Here is an 18,457-nt window from a genome sequence, read left to right on the forward strand (position 1 = left end):
TATTCATGGGTATGCTTGAGGGTTGCATGTAGTGCAGGTGGGTGGGTACCTTCTTAAGGGCATTTCTGCCTTTGTGGGCCAGGGTCTGGGTGCTTGGCTCTGCTCTGGGGAGGAGGGACATTCTTAGGGAGGAGACATCTGTGGGTGCAGGTGCTGGGGTGTGGTCCCCTTCCAATTGCCTCCATTTTCCCTAGGAAGCAGAGATTCAGGTAGGACCTCACCTCCGCACCGCACATGCTGGGATCATGGGACATGGGCAGGCCCTGGACAACGTCCCTCCCCCCGGTCCCAGGAAGCCTGAGAGTACCGCCCATGCATGTGGTGGGTAAGGTGCCCAAGGCCCCAGGCACCTGCCCCCGCGCAGAGGAGGGGCAGTGGATCCTGGGGAGCCAGGTCCCACAGCTGGAGAGGAGGATTCGGAGAAGCAGTGCTTTTCAGTGCGGTAACCCTGCCCGAGGGCACTGAACTGATGGACAAACAGGAGCTCCCACATTTGGGACAATGAGAACTCACAAGTCTATGACCAGCATTTCCTGGATGCAGATTGTGCCGCTGGTCACAGTGAGGGGGAGGGAAGCTACAGAGGCCGTGTGCCGGGTAGTGGGGCCAGTGTGGGCAAAGGGAGGCTGAGAGGATGAGGGGGAGGGACCACAGACAGGACAGCCAAGGGACTCTGGGCTGCTGGTGCCAGAGGGACACAGGGCCAGGTTAGCTTGGGCACTCTACGGGTTGACGGACTCAGGGAGGACTGCAGACAAGCCTGGGCCCAGACGCAGTGCTTCTGTTGGTCAGAATGAAGAGCAGAGGCTCACTCGGGAAGGCCCATCTGTGTAGAGATGGGAATAGGGCTGGGGGCAGGAACACAGGAACCCCCATCCGCCACGTTTTGGCCTAAGTTCTTTCTAAATTTGCTCCCTGACCAGGATGCTGAGCTATGCATGGCTGTCTTCCCCCAGCTCTAGAGTTTCTGTCCCAGTGTGCTAACCTGTCCTTGGGGCGGGAGGGCTCTAGGCCCAGGAGGGGGGAAGAGGGAAGGGGAGGTGGAGGGAATGGAGCCCCAGGCCCTGGAAGAGGAGGAGGGGGAGGAGAAGGAGAAGGAGGAAAGGAACTCTATTCCAGGAGCCCCCCCCCCTTGGGGCCAGGGGAGGGGAAGAAGGGAGGGATTGGGGAGACTCCTCCAGGCACGAGGTCCCCTCTGCTCTTGCCCTACTCCCCTCCCTGTGGGGGTCAGGTACAGGACATGTCCCTGGGAAGATAGGGGTTCCGTGGAGGACAAGCTGAGATGCAAGGGGCTATGGGATTCCCCCCCCCCCAGCCTTACTGGGTGGCAGGGTTGAGCCAGGAGGGCTGCAGGGCCAGGGTAGGTGACCCGAAGGCCAGGGCGGGGACCGGGTGAGCCAGCCGGACCTCCCCCTCTGGCGCCTCCGTCCAGCCTAAGTCCCGCCCTCTTGCCACACCCCTGACTCACTTCCTTTGCCTAGAAGCGGAAACCTCCCCAGAGCTTCCTCCCCTCCTAATGCTCCCCAGGGACCCGCAGGTGTTGCTCCCCCTCCAGGCCGGAGCTGTCCCAGCCAGGCCCCTGACCCCACTGAGAGCTTCCCCAGGAAGCTGGTATTTTCCGTGTCCTGAGTTGCACCCCCAGCATCTGGCCTGGGCAGGGGGCTGCCCTTGGTGGGCTGGGGGGCCAGCAGGAGCTTAACCTGACACACTGCAGGTATGGGGCAGGTTGGGGGCTAGCGGCATCTGTCCTGAGTTTCTTCAGCTCTGTCTCCTTGGTGGCTCTTTTCCTCCTTCTCTGGCTCTTGTCTTTTTGTCCATCTTTCCACCCCACCCCACTAGTGTCTGGGGGGCTCCCTGCTGGCCACTCCGTCAGTGTGTTCACTGGAGGGATGTTGAGAGTTTCCCAGTTTGTGGCTGGGGGGCAGCGAGGCCTGGGCCCATTCTCAACAGGAGTTTGGGCCAGGACCCCCTCCAGCGTCCCTAAGTGTGTGTGGGAGGTCTCTGGAATCTAGGGGTGCTCCGGCCTCTGCTTCTCTTGGTTCCCACTTGGGATTCAGAGGGCCCCTGGCGCCTGGCAGTCGGAGCTGTGGGCGGGGGCAGTGGGGTCGGGCCTTGACCCTTCTTCACCCCTAATCGGCGCCTAGTTGGCACCTACTTCTCCTCCAGGAAGCCGGGTGGCTTCCCGATAAGCGGCGCCCTCCCCCCTCCGCCACTTCCTCAAGGCCCGCGGCTGTTTATGAGAGGACCAGAGAGATTTGCATTGGGGCCCCGCGGGGAGCCGCTTCCTGATCAGCGGGGCGAGGCTCGGCGAGGCCGGCACCAGGATCCCCCCCCCCCCCCCCCCCGCCGCGCTCCCTGGGGACCTCCCAGAGGGGTGAGTCATTCGGGGGAAGGGTCCCAGTTGGCCGGGCGGAGGTCTGGAGACCCTCCCCATCTTCCTGTTCCAGGGAGGGCGACCTGCATGCCGAGCGCCGCCTCTGCGCCATGGACGGCAGCCAGCCCAGTCTGGAGCCGGCGGCCGCGGGCCCCAGTCTCCCCGGCCCGAGCGTGATCGCGCCGCTGCGTGCCGTGGTCCGCCTGCGTCGCCGCGTGTGCCTCCTGCGCAAGCGGCGCCTCCTGCCGCCGGGCACGGGGTCGGCCTCCGGGGCTGGAGCGCCCAGACCCAGCTGCGGCTCCGGGGCGCCGCACGCTCACCTGGACCAGCCGCAGTTCTTCACCTTCGACGGCCCGGCGGAGCTGCCGTCCAGGACGCCGCGCAAGAGGCGCCGGCGCAGCCGCGTGGTGCTCTACCCTGAGACCTCGCGCAAGTGCCGGCCTCACGCCGAGCGCCGCAGCCGCGCGCAGCGCTGCCTGTTGTTGCTTGTGGCCATTGTGGGCTTCCAGGTGCTCAACGCCATCGAGAACCTGGACGATAACGCGCAGCGCTACGACCTCGACGGGCTGGAGAAGGCGCTGCAGCGCGCCGTGTTCGGTCAGCCGGGTGCCGTGGGGCGCATCGTGGCGCTGCTGCGGGACTACCTGGCCACGCACGTGCACAGCCGCCCGCTGCTTCTGGCGCTGCACGGGCCCAGCGGCGTGGGCAAGAGCCACGTGGGCCGCCTGCTGGCACGCCACTTCCGCGCGGTGCTCGAGGACGGCGCGCTCGTGCTGCAGTACCACGCGCGGCACCACTGCCCCGAGCCGCGTGCCGCGGAGGACTGCCGTGAGGAGCTGGCGGGGCTCGTGGCCGACGTGGTGGCGCGGGCCGAGGTGGAGGAGAAGACCCCGATCGTGGTGCTGGACGAGGCGGAGCTCATGCCCACGGCCCTGCTGGACGAGCTGCACAGCTTTCTGCAGCCGCAGCGTGCCCACCACTTCCACAACGCCATTTACGTGCTCCTCAGCAGCGCAGGCGGCGGAAATCACGCGCTTCGTGCTGCAGAACGCGTCCCGCGCGCTGCCCGCGAGCTCCGACGGCGACCGGGCCGGGGTGGCCGCGGTGCAGGCCGAGGAGGACCTGCGCGCCGGCCTGCGCTCGCTCCTGGTCCAAGAGCACCCGCTGTGGCAGGCCGCGGCCATCGTGCCCTTCCTGCTGCTGGACAAGCGGGACGTGGTCAACTGCTTCCGGGACGAGATGGCCGGGGAGGGCTTCTTCCCAGAGCAGGCCCGCGCGGAGCTCCTGGCCGCGCAGCTCAGCTACTACCGCGTCGCTGGCCGTGAGTTCGCCGTCACTGGCTGCAAGCAGGTGGTGGCCAGGGTCAATCTCTTGTAGCATAGGCGCAGCTGGACCGGATGACGCTGGTGGGCACCATGGGGCTTTTGGGTTGTTGGTGGCGGTAGGAGGGAGGGGACCCTGTGGATTTGCCTGAGGCCTCTAATAAATCTGTCGATAGCCCCACTGCCCTCCCCCACCCGTGGTTCACCCTGGGACCTGGGGAGGCCTGTGGGGGTGGGTCAGTTCTGCACCCCCTACTTCCAACAACAGTTGCCCTATCCGAGCCCCCAGTCTGCCACCTCCAGGTCCTTAATTCAGCCCACATTCGGGAGCACCTACTGTGTGCCCCTCATTGCAGACATCCCAGGAGGCAGGCCGTCCCATCTCTATGGTACAGAGGGATGGCCTCTGAGAAGGCGTGTGGCTCCCAGGGTCACATAGTTGGTCCCAGGCAGCTGGATATGACCTCAGCTCTGTGGGATGCCTGCAGCAGCCATCAGACACACTCACATACACTCCCGTCCAGCCCCTGCTCACCTGCTCACCCCATGGGCCCCGAAGTCCTGGACGCTTCTCTAGCTGGGAGAACGGTCTGGATGCCGGGGGCCAGGAGCTCCCTGGAAGGCAGGATGGGTGGGAGTCTCCACACAATGAGTTGATCTAGTGGAATCCCCTGGACGCTCTGGAAGGGGGGAGAGCTCAGGGGCACTGACTTCTCGGACCCCCTCGCTCTGGTCACCAGCTTGCTTCAGGACCCTGAACTGGGGGCGGCCTCAATGTAGAGACTTCTTGACTCAACTGCAGAGGTTTTCAGGTTTTTGGTCCCCCATTGCTTTTCAGGCCCTGGGGGCGCCTTAGGCGCGTGGCTCCCAGAGGGCGGTGGTCCGCAGTCCCGCTTCCCGGGAGCCCTGGGGTGCCTCAGTGCTGCCGCCCAGTGGCCGCGCGTGTCAGCTTGGGCTTAGGTGGTCGCGGGGCCGTGTCCCCGGCGCAGGCCCAGCCCACCCTGGCGGAGCACGTGGCCGGGAGGCAGGGGAGTGGGGACACGTGCGCGGACGCCCACGACGCCGACCACAGCAAATGCCAGCCGGGGACCCGGGGAGCAGAAGCGAACTCTAGGTGACCCTGTGCGGGGCTGTGCGCGCCCACCCCCCATCAGAGCTCAGCACCACCCCGGTGCCCCGCAGACCCCTGGCCCCAGCGCAGGCCAGCTGGCCGAAGCTCTCACGTGGTGGGAGCACCCGCGCACCATCCATTCTCGTCCTGGCGGTCGTCTTTGGCCCCGGCCCGAGGTCTGCCCTAAGGAGAGGGACGCCGCTGGCCCGGCCGAGCAGGCACGGAGACCCGGGGCCCAGGTGGCAAGGGCGGAAGGCGCCTGGCAGGCCCAGAGAAGCTCCGGGAACTCCTCGCGCGCCGGGGGTGGGCGCAGGGAGGGGAGGCGCACCGGACGTTTGGAAGCTTTGTTCCCCCGGGGCGGGGGGTTGGGAGGCATGGCCAGCTCTGTCCACCCGACTGCGCTTGCTGGGCAGCTGGGGAGAGGAGCCCTCGTCTCTAAGGGCGAGTATGTGCCAGAGGGGCCTGTGTCCAGTTCGGAGGCCCCGGCTCGGCCCCTGCATCCGGGCGTGCTGACCGCTTACGCTTCTCTTGTGACTTCGTCTTGTGCCTTTTTATGCTTTTTTATATCTTGCTTTATTTTCCTTTTTATTTTTTGGTAGTGGCCCCCCCCTCAGGGTCCCATCTCTCTCCTTAATCGGTTGGCAGTTATACCCCGAACCCAGGACTTACACCCTCACTTGGAAAGTGAACCGACTTGTGGTCAGCTGAGGGCCAGTCCCCCCTCTCCCCGCTAAGGGCCGTCTCAACGAGTACTTAAACTCTGTCCTTTTATCCAACCCCACATATCAGACATTATATTTAATTTTTATTGATTTTTAAATTTTATTTTATTGATGTATTTATAAACTAGTTCCCTTTTTCCCCCCGACTGTAATTCCCATTCGGCTATCAACCGGGTTCCCAGCTTCTCTCTGTGTGGGTGGGACTGTTTCTGGGCTGGGGGTCAGTTTGTTTTCCCTGGGCCAGGGCAGTCCGGCCAGACGACTGAAGCTTGTTAGTCTAGAGGTAAGGACACCTGGCAGGACACCCTTCTTGAAGAGCTCCTTGGTTCTTCTTGGGCTTTTTTCCTTAGAACTTGATTTTGTCAAATTCTTTTTTTTTTTTTTTTTTTTTTTAAGCAGGCTCCACACCCAATGTGGAGCCCAATGCAGGGCTTGAACTCGTGACCCTGAGATCAAGACTTGAGCCGAGATCAAGAGTCTGACGCTTCACTGTCTGAGCCACCCAGGAGCCCCTGATTTTGTCAAATTCTTTGGAAAACCTGTTAGGATTTGAATCGGAACCGCACTGATCCACAGGACAGTGTGGAGAGTGTGACTCCGTCACCCCGCGATGCAGCTGACAAGGACTGGTCGCGTGTTTGAATACGCCTGCGTATTGCTCTGCTGACAGGTCTTGCTTACGTTTGTGCGATTTATTCCTACAAGCCGTATAACGTTTGGTCGGTATTGTAAGGTGTTAATGTTGTCTAATATAACGTACGTCTAGGAAAGTGGGTAAAGCAAGTGGGTATTCAGACTTTTATCACAAAGCAGGCCCCCATCCAGGTCAGGACACGGGGCACAGGCAGGCTCCTCGAAACTCCACGCCCCCCTCACCCGCTCCTCCTCCCCTCCCCAGGCGCTGATCAGCCGACTTTCCACAGAATTACTGCCTTGTGTCCCTTGTGCTTGAGCCATCTCACTTCACAACTCTAACCAGTCTGGTTTAGTTTGTTTTTCATGTTGTAGCTTTCCTGTTTGTTCAATAATAGTGATGATGATAATAATAATAATAATGATAATAAACCAGCTTGATTGAAGTTGCATTTATATGCCAGAAAATTTATTCCTTTTAAGTGGATGATTTAATGATTTTTAGTAAATTTGCAGAGTTGTGCAGATATTGCCACAATTCAGGCTTAGGATCTTTCCATGACCCCAGAAGGATGCATCCTGCGTATTGTCAGTGAATACCTGTTTCCACCCCTTCCTCAGACTCACGCTGTCTCCCGGCGTCTGCTTTTTCTAAAAGGCATTTCATATACGTGGACTCTTTGTAGCTTTTCATGTCTGACTTCTTTCGCTTAGCTTATGGCTTTTGAGGTTTGCCCAAGCCATGGGGCTTTGCTTCCTGGGTGCTTTCCTTTCTGCTGCGGACAAGTGTTTCCTTCCGTGGACCAGACTCACTCTGTGGACCAGGCTCATTCCGTGGCCGACCCATTCCATGGCAGATGTGTTCCATGCACGTTTGGGTTGTTCACACTTGGCTATTATGAATAAATCGTGCAACGAACATTTGCCCCAAATTTCTTTGTGTGGACGTACGTTTTCCTTTATCTTTAATAAACACCAAAGAGTAGAATTGCCGAGTCACATGAAGAAGATTTCATGTGATTTTTAAAGAAACTGCCAAACCGCTCGCCACCGTGGCTGCAGCATTTGGCGCCCAGTGGCAGCGTGTGGGGACCACGGCTTCAGCGCAGGCTCGCGCGCACTTGCCGCTGGCGGTCTCTCACGCGACAGCGGCCCGGTGCGTGGCTCCCGTGTGCGTGGTCCTGACAACCAACGGGGTTGAGCGGGCTTCACGCGCTGCCCAGGCATTCACGTGATTTGGGTGGTTTCGCTGACTGTTGACTTGCGAGAGGTCCTTATGTGCTCCAGCCCGTACGTTTGTGATCGGATGTATGTTGCAAATGTCTTCCAGTCTATAGGTTGTTCTTAATTTTCATAATTAAAAATGCATTTCGAAGTGCAAAAGTGTTTAATTTTTATGAAGTCAAATGTCTCCGTTTTTTTCTTCCTGGACCACAACTTGGATGTTTCTAAGAACTCCTTGCTTACTCCCCGATCATAAAGACTTTCTCGAGCTTTATTCAGAATGGTTTTAAGGTTTTAGCTCTTACATTTCGGTCAATGAACCATTTTGAGCTAATTTTTATCCGTGGCGTGAGAGGAAGGTCTAAATCAATCTTACTGCGCCTGGATGCCCCTCCCCATTTGCTGAAGAGTCTGTCCTTTCTCCATCAAATTGCCTTGAGCAGTTAAGGCACCCCCAGAGCAAGCACATCACTGGGAGAGCTCCAGGAGGGCGAGCGTGGGGAAGGGCAGGCCGGGGCTCGGCCCAAGCTGCCCGGAGGCGGAGGCTCAGCCGTGGTCCGAAGTCTTTTCAACAGCTGAGAATCAGGCCCACCCAGGTCACGTAGGATCATTTCCTTTACATAAAGTCGACTGATCACGCACTTGAATGTCCTCTACAAAATGACTTCACGGCAACACCCAGATTAGGTTTTGATGGAGTAACCAGCCACGTCGGGGTATGGCTACATCATCACAGCTTTGTCCAAAGTTAACTGGGCATGAAGGTGGGGGTTTGTTTCTGGATCTCGGTTACGTGCTATAGATGTGTGCGTCCATGCTTATGCCACAAGCACGTTCTCTGGGTTTCTGCAGCTTACAGTTCGTTTTGAAATTGGAAAGTGTGAGTCATTCCACTTTGTTCTTTGTCTTCAATGCTGTTCTGGCTGTTCTGGGTCCTTTGCCTTTCTATATAAATTTTAAGATCAGATTGCCAATTTCCTTTTTCTTTAAGTGTTTGTTTTTAAGATTTTATTTATTTATTTGAGATAGAGAGGGAGAGAGAACATGCGTGGTGGGGAGGGGCAGGGGGAGAGAGAGAAGCACATTCCTCCCTGAGCGAGGAGCTGCACGTGGGGCTCGATCCCAAGACCCTGAGATCACGACCTGAGCCAAAGGCAGGTGCTTCACCGACTGAGCCGCCCGGTGCCCCAGATTGCCAATTTCTAAGACGAAAAAAACAGCAACAACCCAAACCAACACCCAATTTCTACATTTTGATAGAAATCGCATTGACTCTAGAGAGAGGGATCAGTCCGGGGAGAACTGCCATCTGAATAGTGCTGAACTTTGCAGTCCCTGGACTTGGAGCCGAGTGTTCAGTTCCCTTCCAGACGAGGGGTAGTGCCGTGCGCAAGCCTTGCGCGTCTTGCCCTCAGTGCATTCCTGAGAACTTTATTCTTTTTGATGCCATTGCACATGGCCTGGTGTCACGGTCATGTTCAAGCTCTTCATGATGGCATATAAAACAGTAAAATGGAATTTCGTATACTGATCTTGGATCCTGGTCTATCAGTACTTGTTTTGTTTCTTTGGTACGGGTTTCTTAGGGCGCTCACCATACGGGATTGTGTTTCTGCAAAGAAAGGCACTTTTACTTCTTCCTTCCAACCTCTATGCCTGTTATTTCTGTTTCTTGCCTCATTATACCGGCTGGAACTTCCTAATACCATGTTGACTGGAAGTGGTATTCCTGTTCTTAGGGGCAAAGCATCAAGTGTTTCACTGTTAAGTATGATGTTAGCTGTAGGGCTTTTCGTGGTGTTCTTTGTCAACGTGAGGAAGTTTCCTTGTATTCTTGGAGTGTTCAGAGTTTTATGAATGAGTTGGTTTTTGTCAACGATGTTCACCTATTGAGGGGATCGTGTGGTTTACGTTCTTTAATTTCTTTTCCTTTCCTTTCCTTTCCTTTCCTTTCCTTTCCTTTCCTTTCCTTTCCTTTCCTTTCCTTTCCTTTCCTTTCCCCTTTCCTTCCTTCCTTCCTTCCTTCCTTCCTTCCTTCCTTCCTTCCTTCCTTCCTTTTTCTTTCTTTCTCTTTCTTTCTTTCTTTCTTTCTTTCTTTCTTTCTTTCTTTCTTGGTTTCTTTCTTTCTTTTTTAGAGAAAGAGAGAGTGTGTGTGTGCACATGCAGGGCTCGAACTAATGACCCTGAGATCACAACCTGACCCAAAATCAAGAGTCGTACCCTTTACCAACTGAGCAACCCAGGTGCCTCTGTTTTATTGACTTTCAGATGTTAAACCAACCTTGAATTCCAGAGATAAATCCCATTTGGTCATGGGGTGTAATCCTTTTTATATGTTGCTTGATTCAGTTTGCTGATATTTTTTCGAGGACTTTTGCATCTGTATTTAGGAGGGATATTGGTCTGAAGTTTTGTTTTCTTGTGATGTCTTTTTCTGGCTTTGGTATCAGGATAGTTGTGCTGGTTTTCTGTTAATGCCCTAACAAGTTGCCACAAATCTAGTGACTTAAAACAACACAAATCTATCATCTTACCGTTCTTCAGGTCAGAAATCCAAATTGGATTAAAGTGGGGTAAAATCAAGGTGTAGCAGGGCTGCATTTCTTTCTGGAGGCTTTGGGAGAAGTTGGTTTGCTAGTGTTTTCCTGCTTCTAGAGGCTGCATTCCTTGGCTCCTCGTCCCCTTTCTCCATTCCCAAAGCCAACAACATTGTGTTTCTCTGACCTTTCTGCCATCACGTCTCTTTCTGAACACAGTCAAGACTATTTCTTTGCTTTTAAGGACTCATTTGACTAGATTGGTTCCATCTGGATAATCCAGGATACTCTCTCCATCTCAAGGTCTGTATTTTTAATTAAATTTGCGAACTCTGAAAGTCAGTTTTCATAATTTATGTCTTTCTAGGAATTTCTGGGAGTTTATCCAAGTCATGCAAGTTGTCTAATTTTACTGGCATAAAGTTTTTATAGTATACCCTTCTAGTCTTTGTGAAAAAGATTGTTTCAATTTGTGTTAATGTTTCATCTAGCATACCCTTCTATATGTACTCTTAGATTCTAGCCTGTCATTTTAGGACTCTTTGTAGGTTGATATACATCCAAATTCTGTCTTTTCCATTTCTGCAAAAACTGTTGGAAGTTTGAATCATGTAACTTGCCTATATTAAAGCTGTTTACCTTGGGGTATATTGATATCTTGACAATATTAAGTCTTCCAATCCATGAACATGGGAGTTCTTTCCATTTATTTGGGTCTTCTTAATTTCTTTCAGCAGTGTTCTGTACTTTTAAGCATATAAGTTCAATGAGTTTTGATGTATATGGAATTCTTGGTTGACAGTTCTTTCCTCTTGACTCTTTAAAAAATGTCACCCCACTGTCCATGTTTCCATGTGTCCAACAAGAAGCTGGCTGTCGCCTCACTGAGCGCCCCAGCACAGAAGCCCTTCTCCTCTTGCTGCTTTCAGGTTTTCTCTTTGTCTTTGACTCTCACCATCTTCTCTCTGATAGATCTGGGTGTGGATCTCACCAAGCTTCTTTGATGTATGGATGAATACTTTGCATCCAGTTTGGGAATTTCGGGTCATTATTTCTTCAGATATATATATTTTTCTGCTTCTGTTTCTTTTGCCTCTCCCTCTGGGTCTCCCATCATGTGCATTTTTGTATATTCCTGATAATGTCTCATGGTTCTCTAAGGCTCTGTTTCTTTTACTTCATTCCTTTTTAGTTTCTTCAGAATGGATAATTTCTATTGATTTGTCTTCAAAGTCAGTGATTATTTCTTATGGCTTTCCAAGTCTGCTGTTGATCCCCTTGAGTGGATTTAAAAAATAGACTATTTTTTTTAGAACAGTTTTAGGTTCACAGCAAAATTGGGAAGAATCTAGAGATTTCCTGTAGATCCCCTGTCCCCCTAACCTCCCCCACTGTGAACATCCCCACCTGAGTAGTGCATTTGTCACATGGGTGAACCTGCATTGACAAGTCATTATCACTCAGGCTCCACGGTTTACATTAGAGTTCACTCTTGATGTTGTATATTCTGGGTGTTTGGACAAATTTATGATGACACATATCCACCATTATTGTAAAGAGTATTTTCACTTTTCTCAAAACCCTCTGCACCCCATCTACTTATCCTCTCTCCCTCCTAACTTCTGGAAACCATTGATCTTTTTACTGTTTCCATGGTTTTGCCTTGTCCAGAATGTCATATCATTTGAATCATACAGGCAGTCTGTTGCCTTTTTAAATTGGCTTATTTCACCTACAGATATGCATTGAAGGTTCCTCCATGTCTTCCCATGGCCTGATACCTCATTTCTGTTTAGTGCTGAGTAAGCATCCCGCTGTCTGGATGTACCACAGTTTCTCCATTTACCTACTGGAGGATACCTTGGTTGCTTTCAGGTTTCAGCAACTCTGAACAATTATGGATCAAGCTGCTAAGTATGTGTGGGGGCTTTTGTGTGGACAGAAGTTTTCATCTAGTTTGAGTAAACATGAAGGAGCACAATTGCTGATCTTATAGTAAGAGTATGTTTAGTTTTGTAAGGAACTGACAAACTGTCTTTCAAAGGGGCTGCGCCATGTTGCAAGCCCACCAGCAGACTTCCTGCCGCCCCACGTGCTCCAGCATTTGACGCCAGTGTTCTGGATCCGGGCCATTCCAATAATGTGTAGTGGTATCGCGTTTTAATTTGCATGTCCTTGATGACATGGGACGTGGAGCATCTTTTCACGAGCTTATTTGCCATCTGTATGTTTTCATTCTTCAGGGGTCAGTTTAGATCTTTTGCTAATTTTTTAATCAGGTTGTTTGTTTTCTTGTTGAGCTTTAAGAAATCTTTGTATGTTTTAGATAGCAGGCCTTTATCAGATGTGCCTTCTGCAAATATTTTCTCCAAGTCTGTGACTTGTCTTCTCATTCTCTTGACGTTGTCTTTTTCAGAGCAGAAGTTGTTAATTTGAATGAAGTTCCACTGATAATTTCTTTCTTTCATGGATTGTGCCTTCGATTTTGTATCTCAAAAGTCGTTGTCAAACCCAAGCTCATCTGGATTTCTTCCTTGCGGAAGTTTTATAGTTTTGCATTTTACATTTAAGTCTGTGATCTTTTTTCAGTTTTTTAAAAAGATGTTATTTATTTATTTTGAGAGAGAGTACAAGTGGGGGGAGGGGCCGAGGGAGAAGAAGAAGGAGACTCCCTACTGAGTACGGAGCCCGATGCCGGGCCCAATCCCAGGAAATCAGCCTGAAATCAGGCTCTTAACCCACTGAGCCACCCAGGCACCCCTTCAGTTTATTTTTAATGAAGGATATAAGGTCTGTGTCTGGATTAATTTTTTGCATGCGAATGTCCAGTTTTTCCATCACCAGAATCCATGGACTTTCCATTTCAGTTATTGTGCTCTTTAACTCCAGCTGTTCCATTGGCTCTTCTTTCTTCTGTATTCTTCTCCTTCCCTCACCCCTTCCTCCTCCTCCCCTCCTTCCTCTTCTCCTTCTCCTTCTTCTGTCTTCCAATTCTGTATTACAAAAAACTATTGTTTTCAATTTTGGAAGTTTTAGAGCCAAAGCATCTTCTCTTTTTGAAGAATTGAAACATTTTGCAGACAGAATAGAAAGTGATGGAAATCTACAAAAATGTTTGAAGATTCTAAAGGAAGGGATCAGATTGTCTCTGGAAACATCAGTGGCTGAGATGAAGGAAGACAGCAAAGTTCTCTTCAGAATGTTGGACTGGGGTGAGTTCCTGCACTGTCGGAATGGGGACATCTTGCTATACGATCTAGGTCATTGAAACTGTTACCGAACAGAGGACCCTTTCCAAACTCCTGTTTGGCTGCTTGCCACTCAAAAAGCAAATACTTGAGAGACAAGTGGGACAGGGAAGGTCGCTGCATTCAGGAAGCAAGCAACCTGGGCAGGTGGCAGACTAATGTCCAACGACCATCTCTGTCAGTCCAGGGGAAGTTGGAGTGTTTTAAGGGGAAAGCTTGGGAAATGGGGCTGCATGCAGGGGAAGCTCATGCTCAGCAGTGAGTCATTTGTCCACACGACCCTGAACGGACATGCTGGTGGCAGTGGTGAGTGGTTTCAAAAAAGACCAGGACATATCTTTTGGGAAAGTCTGGTCCTTTGTTCCTCAAGCCCAGAGGTCCACAAAATCTCAAGGGAAATAAGTGAGTTTTGCTACAGACTGTGGGGCTTAGGTCAACAAACAAGGAGTGCCTAAGCTTGAAGCAAGTTAACCTTCATTTGCAGTGCTGTCAGAAAACCAAAATCACTGACATTGAAGTGAAACCTACGGCACATCTTGGTCTTCCCAGAATGACCTCATAGAGCCTGACCAGGGGAAAATAGCACAGAACCAGGCCAAGATCTTTTTTTTTTTTTTAATTTTATTTATTTGACAGAGAGAGACACAGCGAGAGAGGGAACACAAGCAGGGGGAGTGGGAGAGGGAGAAACAGGCTTCCCACTGAGCAGGGAGCCCGATGTGGGGCTCGATCCCAGGACCCTGGGATCGTGACCTGAGCCGAAGGCAGACGCTTGATGACTGAGCCGCCAGGCGCCCCCAAGGTCTTTGATTGTGTGGAGTTGCTGATGGATGACATGCAGTGATTAGTGAACAGCTGATACTTTTCTGGATGAACAGATGCCATCCTTCCAGGACAGCTCAATACCGCTCGGGAGGAGAAGCTCACAGCAGTCAAGCCCCTCAACAGCTCGGAGACTGCCCCAACTTCAGCCGCAAGCCCACTCACCACGCGTTGGTCTGGGTCTGGTCAGTGACCTGCAGTTTTCTGCTACAAGATGCTCGAAGGGGAGGCACGGAGGGTGACCTTGCACCCGATGACTACCTGGGTGTCTGAGCTTGGGGTGCCACCCTCTTGCCTGGAGGGGGACTGGGAAGCTGCAGTGCACCTTGATTTTTTTCTAAAAGTGATGGAATTGATGCATCTAAGATAATGTTGTATGGACACTTTTTTCCAGGAATGGGCAAAATGCCTGGAACTTCTTTTTCAGAATGACCTTCAGAACAAGTGACCCATTCTTTTAAACACCTGTTAGGGTCAGAAAGCTTCATCTTGTGAGGATGTGTTTTGCAGGTTTTGAAATAATGCAAAGTCCCTCAGGACCAAGTTGGATGACACATTTTGGGACCAAGGTGTAAAGTTATGAGACTGATGTTGGTTTCATTTACATCACTGGGATACAGGTATCACTTCTTAAGATGTCCAAAATCAAGGAAGCACCATCCTCTCCATGTCTCACTATCCACTATGTGCTGGAGCTTTTTTTTTTTTTTTAAAGATTTATTTATTTATTTGAGAGAGAGAGAGGCAGAGGGAGAGAGAATCTTAAGCAGACTCCCCACTGAGCCCTGAGCACGGAGCTCAAATCAGGGCTTGATCCCACGACCCATGAGATCATGACCTGAACTGAAACCTAGAGTTGGACACTTAACTGACCAAGCCACTCGGCTGCCCCTCTACTTTTTGGCCGTTATGAGTAATGCTGCTATGACTTTTGCATACAGTTTCTTTTTTTTTTTTTTAAAGATTTTTATTTATTTATTCGACAGAGATAGAGACAGCCAGCGAGAGAGGGAACACAAGCAGGGGGAGTGGGAGAGGAAGAGGCAGGCTCAAAGTGGAGAAGCCTGATGTGGGGCTCGATCCCACAACGCCGGGATCACGCCCTGAGCCAAAGGCAGACGCTTAACCGCTGTGCCACCCAGGCGCCCCTTGCATAGTTTCTTGTGTGGTCATATGTTTTAATTTATACACGGAGGCTTGGAAGAGAGGGACGTGTCCTGGGTCATGAGGAAACTCTACTGTTAACATTTTAAGTAACTGCCAAACTATTTTCCAAAGCAGTCCCTTTTTGTTTTTCAAAATAACTTCTCTTTATTGATTGATGTTCCCTATTTAGTGGGTCATTTCCATCATACTTTCCTTTAACTCTTTTCACATGGTTTCCTTTGTGTCTTTGAAAATACTTATAATGGCTGCTTTGAAGCCTGTCTGCTAAGTCCAACATCCGGGCCCCCTCAGAGAGGTTCTTCCTGACGGTCTTCACCTTGCACGTGAATTACACTTTCCTATTTGTTTGCACATCTCCTGATTTTTCTGTTTAAAACTGGACATTTTAGGGGTACCTGGGTGGCTCAGTCAGTGAAGAGTCTGCCTTTGGCTCAGGTCATGATCTCAAGTCCTGGGATTGAGCCCCACATCAGACTCCCTGCTCAGTGGGAGGTCCACTTCTCCCTTCCCCTCTGCGCCTCCCCCTGTGCTCCCGTGCACGCACTCTCTCTGTCTCAAGTAAATTAAATCTTAAAAAAAAACCTGGACATTTTAGATATATGTTGTGTCAACTCTGGTTTTTAATAGGACTTTTCCAGGTCACCTCAAAGGTGGTTGCCCCCTCTGGCTGGCCCTGTCCTGGTATCACTCCTGTGTGATGCAAATTAGGGACAGCCCCATGCAAAATGCCACGGGCTCCCACCGGTCCTCCCTGAGATCTGAATAAATGCTTCTTAGTGCTTTTTTTTTTTTTTTGGTAAAGATTTTATTTTTCAGTAATCTCTGCACCCAGCCTGGGGCCCGAGTGAATCTACAACCCCAGATCGAGGGTCGCAGTCTGCACTGATGGAGCCAGCCAGGCACCCCTGCTTCTCAAAGCTTGTGGTCAATTTCCAGAGTCCAGAACTTTTGTTTTCGTTTTGTTGGTTTTTTAGGGGAAGGATTTTTTGAGCTCTTCAGTCTACCATTCTGGAAGTTTTCCCACCCTCTGCTTTAATTTGCCTGTCGATTGAACTTTACCTAAATGGAATCACACAGCGTATTTTGTTTTGTGTCTGGCTTCCTCGCTCAGCATTGTGTTTGTGAAACGCACTCCAGATACGGCGTGTACTCTAGTTTCTGTGTTCCTTACTGCAAACGCTTTGTTTCAGGAATCTACCACGTTTTGTTTATCCATTCTATTGATGGATATTCGATCTGTTTTTATTATTTTATTATTTTTGCTATTGTGAGTAATGCTGCCCTAAATATTCTTGCATGCATCTCTGTGCACAGGCGGATCCACAACAACTAGGTCCTATTATGGGTTGAACTGTCACCCCCAAATTAATATGGTGGAGCCTTACCCCTTAGTACCGCAGAATATGACCTTATTTGGAGAAAAAGTCTTTACAGAAGTAATCAGGTTATATTGAGAACACAGATGGGCCCTGATCCAACATGGCTGGTGTCCTTATGAAAAGGGGGGATTTGGACACAGACAGACACGCACAGAGGGAGGATGTGTGAAGGCACAGGGAGAAGTCGGAGGTCTCCAGCCCTCTATGGACTTCTGGTCTCCAGAACTGAGAGGTGATACATTTCTGCTGTTTAAGTCACCTGGTTAGTGGTGCTTTGTTAAGGTTAGGCCTAGGAGACTGACGCATGGGCGTGCCTTGAAGTGGAATTCTGGGTTTTAGTCAGTCATACTGACTGTCTTCCAAAGTCCAGCTCATTCCAGCCCCCAGCCCCCAGCATCCTGGGAAAGCCGCCATCGCCCTACATGCTTACCAACATTTGGTGGTGTTCTCGGTTGTTCTCACTGTGATTTTAACTTGCATCTCCTGGATGATTTGTGAAGTGCCGATTTGATTCTCTTGCCCGTTTTGAAGTGGGCAGTCTTTTCCTTACTGATTTGTAGAGGTGCTTTATAAATTCAGGGTGTGAGCCTGTTGCTGATTATGTGTGTGGCAAACATCTTCTTCTGCTCGGTGGCTTGCTTTTCTTTTCTCCTAATGGCATCCTGATGAAAGATGTCCTCAGTTTTAATGTGTTTGTGTGTATTACTCTTTCCCTTTATGTTTCTTGGGTTTTTTTGTGTTGTCTTTAAGAAATTTTCCTTACCCTCAAGGGCATGTGAGCAGATGTGGCAGGAGCCACTCCTAGGAAGTGAGCCTGGAGGAGAAGATTCAGTTTACACACACACACACACACACACACACACGCTGGAATTCTGACTGAGACTGAAAGGAATCTATAGATGAATTTGGGAGGAGCGGACCCGTCATCATTTTGAGTTCTGCAGATCATGAACACGATATAGTTCTTGTCTAATTTAGATGGTTACAAATTTCTGCTAACAACGTTCTATAGTTTTCAGCAGGGAGATCTCACACATCCTTGATTAAGTTTATCCTTAAGTATTTTATGTTTTGTGATGTTACAATGATGGTGTTATTTATTTATTTATTTGTAATAGTATTTTTAAAGTTTTGTTTTCTGCATGTTAATGAAGGACACAGATTTTTGTCTCTTGGCTGCATCGCACCACTGGCCGCTCACACATGTGTCCCTGCAAAGTGGCAGGGGACATGCTTACTCTTGTCATCTCTAGCAGACAAGGGGCCTGGGTCTCAGGTGCACCGCCTTCAACACAGTGAGACTGGCATGTTCTCCTGGGGAAGGCTGGCTCTGTGGACATGCTGCAGTCGGATTTCCAGTTCTTAGGGCTCAGTGTCCAGGAGGAGGGGATGGATTATGACACACGCTAGCAATGCTGGGCCTATGCTGAAAATGAGCAGGTGGGCCAGTGCCTGTACTCCCCAGAGTTTTCCCAGGTGTCCTTGTGACCCCAGCACCTTTATGGAGGATGATAATTCTGTCGAATGAAACATTACCATTGAGAACTAGCCTGTGTTTGGTGTGGTACCAGCCAGATTTTTCTAGTGGAAAAAAAAAAAGAAAGAAAAAAAACGACTGACACTGCCCAGAAGTTACTGAAACACGCTGAATTTCAAAGCTTTGTGCCAAATGACAAGAGCAACAGCAAGAAAGTATGTCCCACACGAACCCTTGTATATGTAATTCTGGACTAGGCCCAGCGAATCCAGTCGGCAGTGCTCTGGGGAGAGCTGGGGAGGAATTGACTTGGGGGATCATGGCAGAACTTTCTGGGGGTGATGGAAATATTCTGTATTTTGATTATGGCATTAGTTGTGCAGGCAGACACACCGACCAGTACTTAGCACACGCTAAATGGCTGCATTTTATTGTGTGTAA

General features: G+C 50.8%; 1 protein-coding gene across 1 annotated transcript; it reads left to right on the plus strand.

Annotated features, from left to right (window-relative positions):
- The first annotated feature begins 1,118 nt into the window (after positions 1 to 1,118).
- TOR4A (torsin family 4 member A) lies at positions 1,119 to 3,877 on the plus strand. Its single transcript, XM_034664880.1, is given in 3 exon segments — positions 1,119 to 1,714; positions 2,448 to 3,395; positions 3,397 to 3,877. Coding segments are annotated over 2 exon segments (1,266 nt in total). The 5' UTR covers positions 1,119 to 1,714; positions 2,448 to 2,484; the 3' UTR covers positions 3,752 to 3,877.
- The last annotated feature ends 14,580 nt before the right edge of the window (positions 3,878 to 18,457 follow it).

Source organism: Ailuropoda melanoleuca, chromosome 7, assembly GCF_002007445.2.
Source record: "Ailuropoda melanoleuca isolate Jingjing chromosome 7, ASM200744v2, whole genome shotgun sequence".
NCBI classification, from domain to species: domain Eukaryota; kingdom Metazoa; phylum Chordata; class Mammalia; order Carnivora; family Ursidae; genus Ailuropoda; species Ailuropoda melanoleuca.